General features: G+C 36.2%; 1 protein-coding gene across 1 annotated transcript in view; it reads left to right on the top strand.

Annotated features, from left to right (window-relative positions):
* Nucleotides 1–16,132, top strand: part of UNC13C (unc-13 homolog C) — a gene marked incomplete at its 3' end in the record, with an annotated part of 135,729 nt that overhangs the window by 77,044 nt on the left and 42,553 nt on the right. The window contains exons 16-17 of the mRNA XM_080626807.1: nucleotides 1,681–1,814; nucleotides 11,287–11,372. Of these exons, the coding sequence (XP_080482933.1) occupies nucleotides 1,681–1,814; nucleotides 11,287–11,372 (220 nt within the window). The remainder of the gene's footprint in view (nucleotides 1–1,680; nucleotides 1,815–11,286; nucleotides 11,373–16,132) is intronic.

Here is a 16,132-nt window from a genome sequence, read left to right as displayed (position 1 = left end):
CACCATCCATTGTAATTGCTTCTGAGCCTCACCTTTATTTAAGTTCCTTTAGACACTGGAGCTGTAGCATCTGCACATCAGCTGAGTATGTAGCAGTGTGAGTAATACTTTTCTAAAATGATTCCACAGTGACCGCAAAAGCAGTTTCAGTTAAGTGTTGTTGAAATTCCCTTTCTGCTATTCTAAATGCTGTTAGTAGGTAAAAGTTAATTGAGGTTAAGATAACAATTAATTCACTATGAGACTGACTAGTGTCATCTATTTAAAGAGAGATGAGGTTCATTGAAGTGGTCATATTTGAACTACAAAGGTAAGTTTGTACATACAGTCAATAAATATTTAAACTTGCAGCATAATAGGTGTGTTTATTTTCTGACTTGCTAGCTGGGTGACCCCTTTCTATCTCTGACAGTTGTGCTGAAGAGCATGTGCAGACAGACGTACCTCTGCTTGGCAGAAATTATGTGTGTGTGTGAGTGTCCATACAGAGACAAAAACATTTGGTTCAGCAGTGAAGTTATTTATTTGACATTGATAGGGAATCTGATCCTTCTGCCAAGAGAACTGAAAAATACTAAGCATTCATAAATCAAAACTGTGAAGACAAATTATAGCTATAAATGCATATTTTAGTGAGATTAAAAAACATAAAATTCTCAATAGAAGTTGGTAAGTGTTGAAGGTTAATACATATTTATAACTGTAAAGAGGTGCAAAAAGGAGACTTTTAGTCAACAGCAATAAAAAGCACTGCTATACTTACCAACTTTTAATTTATGACTGGAGAGCCATGTTGATAAGCCATGTCCTTCCTTGTGATTATTACAAAAATGTAATGGAGCATCTCAGGTTCTCTGATGTGGATGTGAAACTGGTTACAGTCCTCTTAACATACAAGAGTATACAAGAATTGCATTTCCCTGGATAAAAAAGGAATCAAACAATGTATTGGTTTATTAGTTTTGCTCATATGTTTAAAATCCTTGGCAAAGCAATACCTTCACAAGCCTCTCCTTTGGACATCCCTATGTACCATTTTCTGATATTTTTATGTGTCCAAATATTTTATTTTTTCCCACTCCTACTTTGTGATGTTTTCCTCTGCCTCTCTTAAATGTACAGTTTGTGGTTCTGCCAGTAAATTTACGAGTCCTTGGGAAATCTCTGCAGAATAATTTGGGCAATAGCCTTTGTCATTTTGGCTATTAAAAAATAAATGGAAATTCAATGCTTCTTCCTTTAAAGCAAACAGCACAGCAGCTGCTAGGCCAAGTAACTTCAGCATATAATCCAAAAGAAAACAAGAAATGTTCCTTATCACTGATCTGTTCAGTATTTATTGTGTAGGATACAAACATTTGGCCTCAGCTGACCGTTTTACCTGCACTTAAATAAATTTAAGAATGTATTTAATTAAAGTGTGGAAATCACTAAAAATCAAGATTCTCTTCATCTTCATTGCTGATGTGGCTGTTTGTGCACTTCATATATTTTTTTATATATGGCTGACACAGTATGTCACACAATCTACTCTAAATTGGATAGACAGTCGGCATGCAAAATTTCTGAAGATTCTTAATATGCCACTTTTTCCAACCAAGTAAGAATCTGTCAGTGGAAATTCCATAATATTTTGTCTAATTTCACTAATATAAAATATATTCAATCTTGTTTTAACAGGGTAAGAAGCAAGAAGTTCCTAAAGAAGAACAGGGACCAACAACAAAGAATTTGGATTTCTGGGCACAGCTTATTACTCTGATGATCACCATCATAGATGAAGATAAAACAGCATATACACCTGTCCTGAACCAGTAAGTAATTACTTTCCTCATAAAAATTAAGGGTAATGGGTTTATTAAAATAAGGACAGGAAATGCACCTGAGTCAGTAGTTTTATTTTAAATATAATCTAGAAAATTGTAAAAATACAGAGTATAACGTTGACATTGTTTGATGAAGACTTACTGCTCTGTTCATGGAAAGAGAACCTTTCAGTTTAGGAACATTAAAGACATGGTATGTGAACCATCCCAAAAAGCTAAGCAGCGAAATATTATGCAAGAGAACTAAATGGATAGACAGAAGGGAAAGTTCAGTGAAATAGTGTGATAGTGTTAGTGTTATGATATTATCTTGGCACACAAGATGTTCAAATCATGCTGAGACTTATTTAGGCATTATTATACAGTTTTAGGGATTAGTATTTGTAAAAGAATAATGAACTTCACAAAGTACCCTCCCCACATTTTTGATTGGCTCAAGAGAAAGCCTAGCCATGTGGATTTGAAAATTTATAAAATGGAGATCAATGTCCTGGATTTAGGTGGAAGTTGACTTCTCAGAATTGAAGATGTAACAGGTAAGGGAGGTACAATCAATAACCAAGACAAATCGCATAACTTATCATTGATATAGTAGTAGAGAAGAGAGAGACAATCAATAAACACAGAGGAGATAAAGTGCTGGGTTTTGAAAATCAAATGTACGGGAGTAGTGCAAGGGAACATTATTTCACATATTAAGGCTGAGTAAACTGGTGTCACACTAATTGAAATGTGGCACAAGGGCCTAGGGAAAATTTTTAGTTCTTTTAGCTCTTTGGAGCTATTTTACAGAGAGATTCTAGAAAATCTGGGCATAGTTTAGCTGTGATGATTTATGGAAAAGTTAAAATTTAAATTTACTTCTGTATTATGACTAAACAAATAATAGAGGTGTCTGCAATGGCATTTAATTGAATGGTCCGAAGGAGAGCGAGAACAAGCCTTTTTCTTTTAGCCAAAATATCATAGATACTGAAGGACACCCTGTACATAAAGATGTGCTTGTCTGTTGATAAAAGGTACCATACTTTTTTGGGCCCAAAGTATAATTATCAATGAAACTTCCTGGTGATAACCAGAAGTTGGAAGAGATGTTATTGCCTTCTGATTTCTTCCTTTCCTTTGAATTAAGGAAGGATTGTTTCATTCCTGGATAATAAATACCTCTTTGTTCAGTAATTTTCTGCAGTAACCTTAGTAAGGAACAAATTCTTACCCTACAGAGGCAAGAACTTTTTTCCTGTTTATTTATACCACTTAGTGTGAAGTTCTTCTATTAGTGAAAGCTCAATTCTCTGTATAACAAACACACTTCTTATAATTTCTTCACTGAAATGAAATAAGAGTAGTTGGGGTTAAGTATCCTAAAAATTGGTCTAGCTATATAGTTAGGCAAATGTGAGGGAGAAAGGAAAGGGATCAAGAACAGAGTTCCTCTGAGGGGATTAGGAGTTTCCCTGGAGTACAGCTGAATGATTGTGTAAGGAGTGAAAAGAGGATCAGGAGTGGCTGGAGCTGGGACAGATTAAGGGAGAGAGTTCAAGTGTGTGACTTCTTTCCCGTTTTCATTGTCACTTTTTAAGGGTGAATGCAGGAAAGAAAGTGTCTTTGAGAAACAGGAGAAATGAGGAACAAGAGATGAAGAGGTTGTGGGTGGAAAACCTTGAAAACCTGTTCAGAGTTGCTTTGGATAGATCATTTTAAAAGAAATGCTTCTCCTAACACAAAAGAAGCATGTAAAAACTGCTGAGAAAAATGACAGCCTTTTCACCTTGCTTGCCCCAGAAAAGGAAATGGATGGAAGGAAAATGTAAGTTGAATGCATAAGAATAATGGAAAACTGTGACTCCTCATTAGAATTACATAGCCTTGCAGTGTCTCAGTGAAACATTCAGACCTACATCCATTTGAATCGTGGTGTAGAAATGAGGTTACTGTAGATCCCCAGGAGAGATCCAAGCATTCTGATAGGATTTTTCGTAATGGTATAATATTACTCAGGATTTTTTTTATTTAACCAGTTTTGGAAACCCTATTTTTATATCTGCCTTGGAGGCAAACAAGATGCTGTAATAGAGAAGTTTGAACTGTATCTGATTACAAATCCAGATGAAACATGGCATGATTTGCCTCAGAAAATATTGCAGCAATTGACAGACCATACCAGACCATTCAGTGAGAGTTACATGAACAACCTGCAGTTATTATATGATGTAAGAAAATTGACAAGTTTGAAGGAAAAGCATGAAGTCTGTTATTTAAGTTGTAGAATTCTTATTCTACTAGTTAAAACAATGTAAAATGTGATTGGAACCTGATTCACAAGCAAATCCAGGACTTCCCAGCACTTGTACACACATTGTACATACCGTGAGGCAGAAAAAAATGCTATCAAAATAAAATGTCTGTTCAATTAAAGGAACAACAAATCAAGAACAAAATCATCAACTGAAATGTGCTTGTGTATTTGGAAATCAAGATCTCAACTTTGTGCCTTTGCACATCCTGAGTAAAAAGCTTTCTCTTTAATTGTACAGCACATACACTCAAAATGTCATGTGTGGTGTTGTAATACAAATTTAAAGAATATAAGCTATTCTGAGATTGTGCTGGGAGTTTCAGGGTTTGAAATCTGAGTTTCAGGGACTTAGTTTTCTTAAAAGTAGCAAACTGAATATTTAACACCATAAATTTTGAAACAGCATTTTTAATTTTCATGATAGGATTGAACTGGAGACATGCAGTACTATCTCGAATAAATGCTTTCAGGAATTATTCATGGTTTGCTTCATACATTGGCTCTCCTTGTTTTCTTTCAAGCTCAGTTCAATTTCACTCCATTGGTCTGGTTTTATATATAGCACTTTGTTAGAGCTACCCAGTTCGAACAGTTTTCACTATATTCTTGCTTAATTGAAATCAACAAAGGGAAGACAGTTATAAGTGGATACCTTTTATATGCAGTTTAGTATTTTGGGAAATATGGGGAAATTATCATGTATGGACAACCTAATGGTTAATTTATTTCCCATGAAAACCTAGTATATTCTGTTTATCAAGAAGTTCCATCAAATAACATTGTATGGCTGACATACGAATTGAGGATTAGACACTGTCATGCAAATGGGGAAGGTGATTTTAATAGCTATGCTTTGGATAAACTGAAATTTTATAGTATTGCTCTAAGAATGACAGAAATTGGGAAAACTATGGCCTATGAGACAGAAATAATTGTAGCAAGAGGAAACAAAATGATTTAATAGAGTACTCTCCTGGTAGTCCTCTTACTTCACTGAGAAATGTGAAAATGTGAAGAAGTTAGAAAATGTAATATGTAGAAATTTGCATGGGAAATTTCTCTGTTATTTTGCTGCTTGGGGACCAAATTCTGAAATAAGCTGCAAAGGAAAAGTCTTTTTACTGAAAAATAAGGTGATAAAATATAAATAATGCAAAATTCCTTACTTATATAGATGCTATAGAATTTTACCTTTGATTACCCCTTCTCTTTAATAAGTTGGCTGCCGCTATTACCATTTCTTCATCAGCATGTAGTAAATTTTGTATGCTTCTGTTGTGTGTTAAGCTTTGTTAGCTTCTTACATACAATAACACTGCAACAATAACTATGATAGTTTTGTAATACCCATAACTGATAGCTGTGTAATACCCATCAGTCTCTAATTGTTATAAGTATGGAAACTAGTATGAGTTTTAGAAAGGAATTTCAAAGACAGCTTGGAGTTAAGTATGCATGTAGCCCACAAACACTATATTGAAGTATACAAATTATGGAAGCATATTTTAATAAGTGCTTAGACACAGGGAACAAAAAGAAGATTGGCTCCATGACAACAGAAAATGCAAATTCTTGTGTGGATTCATACACAGGAAATAAACCCAAATTTTCCATTATGTATAGGCCTTAGATCACAGGCTTAACAATGCACAAAAGGACGGCATGTGTAGACTGATACACTTGTGCTTCATTACCATGATGATGAGGGATTAACCAAATTATAGCAAAATGAGCTTAATAATAACTATTTGGCAGATACTCATAATGCAGAAGACTGGAAGGAGGGTATCTCCTTTCTGTGCTGTTTTACAGCTTCCAGAGTTACAGCATCTTTGCTTTTGAGTATAGTTCATAGCTACCATTGTCCTTTTAGAACAAGTTATCTCAAAAGCAAAAGGCCTTTATATAAACTAGTACTCATATATATGCTGAAAGCTGTCCTTCCTCCAACTTGATAAAGAAATTCTGTGATTCATACTCTTTTTCTAGCAAATGCATGTCTCATCTAGTCCTTCAAATACATCTCCTTCCTCTGAGTAGGGTAAAAGATTTTGCAAAATGCAAAGAAGTCCTAGATTTCTTTCCTGGATTTCTTTCAACAAGTTTGACCTGAGGGAGGATTGGGGATTTACTCCAGTAATTGCATATCTGGAGTACAGTTAAGATAGAGGTTAGGAAAAAGAGAAATACATTTGTCTTTTTTTTTTTTTGCCCAGACTTTTATCTGAAATCCAGGAACATGAAATGCTGTTTTCATTAGGTAAGACGTGTGATAGGAGTCAGCACTTGTTTACATAAAGATATACCTAGATTTTTTGTTCCTTTATTACAGCAGAAATACTAGCCATCTCCTTTCTCAGAATGACCACATGAGCCATTATGCTGAAGTGTGGTACCCAGTAAGCTCCTTGTCTTATTTTTGTCACTGTGCATTTTAAAACTACTTTAGGCTATTTCTATCTGCAGCTTACACAATTTAGACACGGTATCTCAGTCTTCGATTTGCAAAGATAAACCCTAGACTATCCAACTTAGTTCTGACTAACCATTGACTAGTTTCTTATGCAGTCCAGCTCTTTTTACAATATGAGGAAACTTGATCTCTTGAGCTTATCAGAGTGCTTGGTATACCCTTTGGCTTTATTTGGATTAGCTTTTGAATCCAAGCCCCAGCTTTAGTATCCATTAACATCTTGTGCACAGCAATAAATCATGCGAAGAAATCCTTGAGCTCTCTGTAATAACTTGTTTGGAATTTAATAATAATTTTAGTCCTTCCATGAGGGATGTTTTCTCATTGAGCTTGTTCATCTGTAGATGAAGTTTCTCCTATATCAAACCTTAGTAAGAAAAGGAGAATCAGTCATGCATGTGATTCTAATTGTTGCCTTTGTTGTCAGATAATCAGAGAACTTCTATGTTGTAATTACCCGAGTCTGTGATGAATTTGCCTGTGAATTTTTTTAATCTGGTGAATTTAAAAGACACTTTTGGGGGACTTGTTTCTTCTTTATATTTTAATGCCTTGACTATTTTTTCTGCTTTCAGCTGTGTTTGTATTTTTATATATGTCAGAATTTGCCTTCAGTTGTGGTACAAATGTAGATAAGTCAGTGGTGACTTCTGTGAACTGTGACAGGACTTTCTTGAGCGGGTATTCTATGTGAGAGTTACTTTTAGGATAAATAAAAAGAATTATATAGCTGCTTCTGACATTATTCTTAGCCAGAAAGATATATTACAGTTGAAAAAATGTTACTGCTGCTTATGACATTTGGAACCAAATTCAAGATGTGCCAGAACTATTTATAGTACAGATTGAAAGTTCTACTTACAGTTGTCAAGTGCTGATTTTAGCATTATAACATGAAGTCAGGAAGCAATGTAATATAACATGGAATTTATAAGAAAGTGTCTTCTTTTTTACAGTACTATTTTTAGTGTCCTCTAAGCAGTTTTAATGATGGCTGCAAATGTCAAGCCTAGACTCTTTTACTTCTTCTTTACCTGTAGGTGTATAGGTGTTAGAATTAGAAAATCAAGAGGATACTTAGAAGCAAAACCATCTGAACAGATTAATATTGAAGAATTACAGGCATAATAAAATCATGTTCTGCTCTTCAGTTTACATTGCTGTTTATTGTATACATTCATGAAAAATTAGCATTTCTCATGAAGCTGATAATTCAGCCTGTCACTTTAGTCAGATATGTCTGACAGGGTATTAAATGCATCTCTCTGACAATGTGCAAGCAGGGAATGGGGGAAGACTATGACTTTTGAGAGTCATGTACTTGGAGATAAATAACCAGATTTCAATTGATCACCTGATATTTTCTGTTCTTATGTATTTCACATTTTATCTGACTATTCATGTAATAGTATGTGTATATCTATTTTTATGTATCTATGCATATTATGCAAACTAGAATCCTGTCCTGGGTGGGAAGAGTGCTCAGAAGGAAGATTCAAAAGCTTATATTCTCTTGCTGACTGCCATTCACCTGTCATAAAATCTTGAGCAAGACACTTCTACTTTGTCATATTCCCCATTCTCTGTCTTGTCTCTTTAAACTGTGAGTTTTGATAGTCAGTGGTTTTCTGTTACATACTTTAAGGTTCCTGCATAGTAATTTCCTAAATATACCATGAGCCTCTAAGCACTACTGTAATGCAAATAATAAATTATATATTATTATTACATGAGTAATCCTAGAAATATGAGTAACCAAATTGAAGTGAATGTGACTACTTGTGCATAAAGCTGTCTGTCTCTAAGGAAAATTGTGGCAGGAGTGGTTCATAGCATATCCATACCACATTCACTTCCCCACACTTACTACCAGCTCTGATATGAGTATTGGTCATAAATGCAAAAAGTGGAAAAGCAATGGTGTCATTGTATGGAAAAGGGGATGGAATAGCGCTGAAGCCAGGGTTCTGTTGTTATAATGGGATAAGCAATTAGTTTTACTTTCTGAATCAGGATTAGTTATCTGGAACTTAGACTATTAAATTGTAGGAAACTTCCATAGTAAAAAAGAGTAGCTGAACTATGGCAAGTTCTGTGATGCTAACGCTTGGAAAAGTGCGTTTTATGAGTAATATCACAACACAGTGAGATTTACAGGCATATTAAGTACTAGTTCGTTAACATGTTAAATCAATTTCACTGGCTGAAAATGTTGATTAGATTAACTGTCCGCTTGTCCTGGGTTCAGCAGTAGCAGTCAGTTTTTCTCCTTCTTAGTAGCTGGTGCAGCACTGTGTTTTTGACTTTTGGCCTGGGAAGAGCTGATAACAACTGATGTTTAGACTGACCAAGGACTTTGTGAGTCTCATGCTCTGCCAGGGAGGAGGAGGGGCCGGGAGGAAGCAGGGACAGGACGCCTGACCCAAACTAGCCAAAGAGGTATTCCATACCACAGCACGTCATGCCCGGGGATGTAACTGGGAGCTACCCGGAAGGGCACGTCCTCCTTTCGGTCGGGCTCTTTTCCAGCGAGTGGTATCATATTTTCTTCCCTTGTTATTTCTCTTATCATTATTATTATTGGTGGCAGCAGTAGTGATTTGTGTTATACCTGAGTTACTGGACTGTTCTTATCTCAACCCGTGGGAGTTACATTCTTTCGATTCTCCTCCCCATCCCTCTGGGGAGTGGGGGGGGGGAAGTAGACTGCGTGGTTCTAATTTACAGCCGGGGCTTAAACCACGACACCGCTTTATATTACTAACTTACTTTGGACAAATTAATATTCTATTATCTGAGTGTCTGACGAATGCACCTTACAGGTATGATAGCTACTATGAAGTAAACTAATTGCATGAGAAAAGTACTAAAACACAACAGTCTTTCTGTTGTGTGATCATTTTTGTCACAGTAACCTCCTGCTAAGAGGCCACTGTGTTGGAAAAAAATAAATAAGGTATATGGGAATGGCAGTCAATCCTGCAGGGCTGTATACAAAAATGTACCCATGTAAGGATAAAATTGCAAATATCTGCATCTTCTGCATTGCATAGAAGGATTTCATTGGTATGTCCAGTTGATGATTATATTTCATCAGTTTATATTTCTCATGCACATGGAAATGTATCTCTGGGCGTAAATTTCAGGTACCAAACTGAAGTCAGGTGGGATGAATCAAGGATGCTGTGTCGCACTACAGTAATTCAAGCAACACAGTGAAAAGATAATTGCAGTTTATGTGTGCGTATGTTTTCACAAGTTAAAATATATACACATAAACGTAGCATTAATCAAATAAATGCATTTTTATCAGACCCAGCCTTCCATTACAGCCAACTTTGCATTATGGACAAAAGTGTTAATATCAGCTCAACTTTTCAATATGTCCACAGAGCATCAGTGACTGAGATAGCAATCGTTTCATATGAATGTGGCAGAGCTAATGAGCTGTGTAAGTAATTCTTCTTTGCAGATATGATCCGGGTCAAACATGTCCCTGGAAAGAATATGATACTTAGATCATATTGCTACCACTTTAAAGTTGCGCATCATTCTCATTCTTTCGTGGGCCAGACCTTTAAAATTTCTTACATTTTTACAAATATTATTACAGAATACTTTCTGAATTTGATTAGTGCTTCAATAAAAGGTCAAAATACTTTGGGTCAAATTCTCTGCTAGTCTAAAGTGGCGTAGTAAACTCAAGACAAAAGCCACACAGTTCTGTGTGTTTATCATGAATATAGTGTTTGATTTTATGTGTTCATGGTAAAGTGCCAGTGCATTCATATAGCCCTCGCTGCACCACTGTAGTATAAACAACTGGTTTACCGCTCAGAGGTTCTGTGCAGTACTTTCTGCTCTTTAGCTGTGTCATGTGTGGTATGCTTCTGTGCCCTGAGAACTGCTCACATTAATCTTAGTCCCACACCTGCAGTAAGGACAAAGAACTCTCTGTAAGTATAATGCAAAACATACAATGTCTGTCACAAAAATGTCAGCTTCTGCTAGTAGCTAACAGTGAAGATGGTAACTGAAAGGTTAGAGCTTTTTCTTTTGCATACAGTAGGAAGCAGCTTGGTTCCGTGAATAAGTTGTGGAAAAATACTTGATAGCAGCAAGAAAAAGCTGAAAAGGCCTCTTTTTCAAAGGTGACATGAAGCATAATACCAAAACTAAAATTTTGAATTGAAAGTATGCATTTTTCTACCTTTTATATTCTTCATGTTTTATCCACACTTAAAGGTGAAAGTCTTCAAACACTGAATTGGATTCAACTAGTATAAATCAATATAGCAGCAAGAGACAGCTTCACTATTTTCCAGGGTAATAAGAGAATTAAGGAACAATAGCTGCTAAACACCTGTGCCACCTATTTCAAGTTTTTAATAACCCATCTGATTTGTCCAAAGTTGAGGAGTTCTCTGCAAAATAGGTGGATGTCTCTTGATTTTAAAATGTCATGTGAGGGAATTAATACAACATTCAACTCATTACTTAGGCCCCTGACATTAGACTAAGGAAAGTTTTTCTTTGAAGATAGGATGGTTCATATACTTGTACAGAACACAAAATACCTTACATGCATACTAGGTGTATTATTTTGTGGAGATATTTGCCTTTCTGCTGTGCAGCAGTAAGCATAATTTCTAGCAGCAGGTGAACTGATGTAATGTGATTGATTGCAGGTTCCCTCAAGAGCTGAACATGGGAAAAATCAGTGCTGAAATCATGTGGACTCTGTTTGCCCAGGACATGAAATATGCTCTGGAAGGTAATTAGAACAAACTATTAATTACACTGAAGAGTTCACAGAGACTGATTTCCAGTGCAAATGACACCTGGCATCAGATTCTGCGGGTGGTATGAGCTTTCTGGAATACTTGTTTAAGATGTTTCATAAATTAGTGAAAAAGAAGTGTTGTAAAGGAAGGAAATCATTGCGCTGTGACTATATGAGTTATCTGTGGAAGGAGACAAATGAACTGTAACTTGAAATGCTATTTCTTATTATCTATATCTGACAAAATCATTGAAGTCCAGAGACCCACAAATGCCTGCTACAGAGCACTGTAGGAATGCCATATTTTCTTACAAGCTGAAAATTGCTAACTTGGAGAAAACACACACAGATAATTAAACCTTTTTGTGTTCAAAAGGCAGACTGTATTCATTCTAGTTCCAACATAATGAAATGCAGTTTGCTTTTATTCTTTAAGATAGTACTGTTGATAACCATAGGTAAAATATACTTTTTTCTTCTATAGCAGATAATCTCCAAATAATGGCTTCAAACCCACTTATTAAAATATGGCTATTGCAGAAAACCAAGTAAAAATACCTCTATGAAACTTCTTAACAAATACTGTAAAGAAGGAAATAAGGAAATAGTCTTAATTAATGGTAGAAATACTGTCAGCCCATACACATGTATTCACACAAACTTTTAGATCATTATTAAAATCATGACTCTTCAAACTAAGTTCATCAAACTCTCCCTAACTAGTACTTATTTTTGCAGAATAATAAATGATGGCGTTAGCTGAACTTTGCTGATTTTCTTTATCTGTTAAATGGATTTTGAGTTTAAATGTGAGAGAAATGCAAGAGGATCATGATTTCCATCAGGCAGAAAGAGTATAGCTAAGGTGAATTGGAAAATCAGTAGGTCAGATCTGAATTTTATCAGAAAACTAGTTTTCTTTATTGTAAGATATGCAATAATGTCCATTCTGTTCATCTTGTACGTGTATGATCTTTACAGTGTTTCTCTACAAAAAGGAAAAAGAAAAAAGTATATCAGAAACCAGTTGTAAAGCATTAGTGCAGTTTATAATCTCATGGTCAAGCCCAACATGAGGTGAAAGGAATTACAATATAAAGCACTGGTTTTTTTTTTTTAAAGCAAAATAAAATTTTCCCTCATCTTTTTATAAAAATTGTTATTCAGAGAAAGAAAGGATTTATAATGCTAGCCAATTTTTTCTTTTACTACCACAGAAGCAGAAATTGCTAACTGTGATTTTTAAGTAAGCAAAACTCATATTGTCTTTAGTTAAGCCTGCAACTAAAAACAGATCAATTCTGCCAGTGATGAAAAGAAAGTATGTGGTTCAATTTAAACAATGATGCAATTCAACAGGCATAAAGGATTGGAAAAAAAAAAAGGAATATCTGAAGATTATTTTTTATGCTATTTGCTCTGTGATGCCTTTGAATGTAGAGTTATGCTCTGCACGCAGACATCCCTGAGCACCTCAGTGCTTGTAGTGGTGTAGCCATTGAATTATAAACATTCTGTACTGCAACAAGATAATTCACAAAAGATAATTCAGTCTATTTGCTAAGTAAGAGCATGCTGATCACTCAAAAGGCAGCTTCAGATGAAGATGTGGCTTGTTTCTTGGTTGTAAAGAATAGAAAAGGAAGCTCTTAAGGAAGAGCTAATTATACAATATATGAAGTGTGGATGGTTGGGCTGGATCAGGACTTTAAAACAAATGTTAATGGTAATATCCTAATTTGGCAGAGAGAGATACAGAGGACTTTCAAGAGGCACTTGACTTTCTATGTCTATTCCAAACCAGTCCCTGCTTATGGTCTCTTCTTTGTGTTGCTGTGGATACTGTCATTCTGAGGAGACTAAATGCCATGTTTGTCAGTAGTCACTCCCGGAATCAGTAGTGAAACAGTTCCTGTGTATGCATAATAATTAGAGGAAATTGAAATTAATTATAAATTATTATAAGTACACATAATTTCACCTTCTATGGTTTCACTCCTAAACAGGAACCTCAGTAAACCTAGTCACAAAATACAGATCAGCATGCTGTTCCTCTCTCTAGCTTTGCTGTTTTTAAAATCGTTAATTCTTTCCATAGATATCCTACAAGCTGAGTTTGATTCTCCAGTTGTAAATAGCAGTAAGTTTTTGGGTTTGGTTTTTTTATTCAAATTCTACAAGATTTGGAGCAAGCCCTTAAATATGGTCACACTCAATCCTCATGGTTTTAATGGAATTCATTAAAATGCATTGCATTCTGCTATGCTAGTTTCGCCTTCCAAGTTATTAACATAGGCTACCATCTGTTCATACGTAGTGTCCAGGGCTGTGATTGCAATCTTTGCCTGATTCAATTTAGTATTAATCTCCTGAAGCAGCATCTTTTGTGTTATGAAGTTTATTTCTTTCTGCATTCAATCAAGAAATGATGATATAGTCCAATATTTTTTTTGCAGAAATATTGCTGATGTGATAAAAGATTAACTCATCCGAGATCCTGTTTCTGGTTTTTCCCACCTTATATTCTTGAATATATTCAGCACTCTGATCAGATTAAGTTCATGAAATGAGTATGTCATAACATCATTCTCTCTCAGAAGACCAATACTGGAACATTCAGCTTACATTCTTTTTTCCTGAGAGCAGCTCAGAATGGCTGTTCAGGCTATGTCCTCTCACTGTACAGCTGAATGCCTCCTGTACCTGCCCAGGGATGTATGGAGCTGCAGCTGCTGCTGGGGAGGATCGTAGAATGGTTTGGATTGGAAGTGACCTTAAAGCTCATCCAGTTCCAACCCCCTGCCATGGGCAGGGACACCTCCCACTAGAACAGGTTGCTCAAAGCCTTGTCCAACCTTGCTGATTGCTGCTTTTCAGCAGTGCTGCTGACCTTTGCAACAGGAGCCAACAGGCCCAGTGAGCCAGGCACCAGACATCATTGTACCCCTCTTCCTTGTCTTCTGCCTTGGTTATTGCTCAGAGCAATCTAGTAGGGAGGCTGCTAGTGTGACATGGACAGGATAGAGGGGCCACCAGCTTCTACAGCAGTGGCCTTTTGCTAGAGAAGGGTATAACGACTTCATGTCTCTGAATACGGAGCGTATTTGTATGTGACAAGGGTGGGTGGCTGCTGTCTCGGGAAAGAGTTTGCTTTTAGGATAAGGGGGGAAAGGACATCTGAAAGCACAGTTCAGGTCTCTGTAGCTGCCGAGGTCAGGGCTACCCTGTGACAAGCTGACATGCTTTGCAAAAAAAACTGTACTAAAATCTGGTATTGACTTCATAATTTCATACTAGATTTTCTTCCATATTAAATTAATAACAATGCTTAGCCTTTGTGTAGTAATAAAAGTTTTATGCAAACTTTTAACAGATTAAGTTCACATCAGTTGCAATTCTTTTCTGACCTAAGGAGTTTCAGATTATTTTCATATATAGATTTTGTATGGAGAAAGTATCAAATATTTGTCCTTGAGAACTGACTTGATTAGATTTGGCCGCTTCTTTTTATTTATAAAGCAGCAGTGATTTGCTTGATAGATGATACATTGTTGTTTGCCATTTTACACAAGCATATCCTATACCTGAACTTATAGGATGTTAATATTTTTGTACTGTCTGGTCCTCAAATTAGTCTGTATTTATGGTACAAACAAACAAGAACAGGGAGAGAATTTCACCAGCAGTGCAAGTGATTTGTTAGTGATTTTATATGGTAAGAAATCTTTTCCCTTCCAAGTATGGAGACGTAAAGGTTAAAAGATGAGGAGAGAGTAATGAGCTGAAATTAGACATGCAATTACAAAATTATCTTTTTTTATTCTATGTCCTTAGAAATGTCTTTTTTCAGATCTTTCATATCACTAACTTCTGAATAGGTCAGATCAAGTGTCCAGAGCTATTCAGTCTGTTAGAAAGAGAACATTCTAATTGCTGTTGTTACGATAATCTAATTCTGGTAGTGGCCAGAAGTCAAGACCAGGATCAGGCCAGAAATTAATTAGCTGCTGTGTAAATACAGCAATAGACAGTCTCAGCCCTGCAGAACTGTTTGTGAAGTGTCAGACCTCATAAAAATAGGAGAACAACAAGAGAATCATTACACCATTTTATGCATTTAAAGGAGGTTTGTTTTTAAGTTTGTTGTCTTCAGTGCATAAGCAGGTATCATCTTCCTGTTTCTCTGACAAACCCTCTTTCATGACAGACTGATAAAGTGATTTCAAAGAGAAGAGGCAGGTCTGTGAGTTGATGCTGAGCACAGAGAGACAGCACAGAAAAAAAACCAAAAAGCTCATGCTGCCCAGAGAAAGGTCGTGCCATTTGGTGGCAGATTTCAACTCTGTTTTCACTCCAGCTTTACAATTTACAAAGTTCCCCTGAGGACACAATATAGCCTTGGCTTAGAGGGAGACTACCGAGAAGATTGGGGTAGGAGGTGAGGCTGCTGTTATGGAAGGCAGAACAGGGAAGCATCCATCAGAGTATGCAGGGTTTCATCGGTATCAAAACATGAAAACTTCTTATTTTGGTGAATCTCATTCTGCATTCACACAATTGATAGAATCACAGAATGGTTTGGGTTGGAAGGGACCTTAAATACCATCTAGCTCTAACCCCCCTGCCATGAGCAGGAGCACCTTCCACTGGAACAGGTTGCTCAAAGCCCTGTCCAACCTGGCCTTCAAAACTTCCAGGGATGGAGCAACCTGTTCCAGTGCCTCACCACCCTTATAATGAAGCATGTCTTC

The sequence above is a fragment of the Psittacula echo genome (assembly GCF_963264785.1).
Source record: "Psittacula echo genome assembly, chromosome: 10".
Classification (NCBI taxonomy): domain Eukaryota; kingdom Metazoa; phylum Chordata; class Aves; order Psittaciformes; family Psittacidae; genus Psittacula; species Psittacula echo.
Note: the sequence above shows the minus strand (reverse complement) of the source record. Positions and strands in the feature narration are given on the sequence as shown.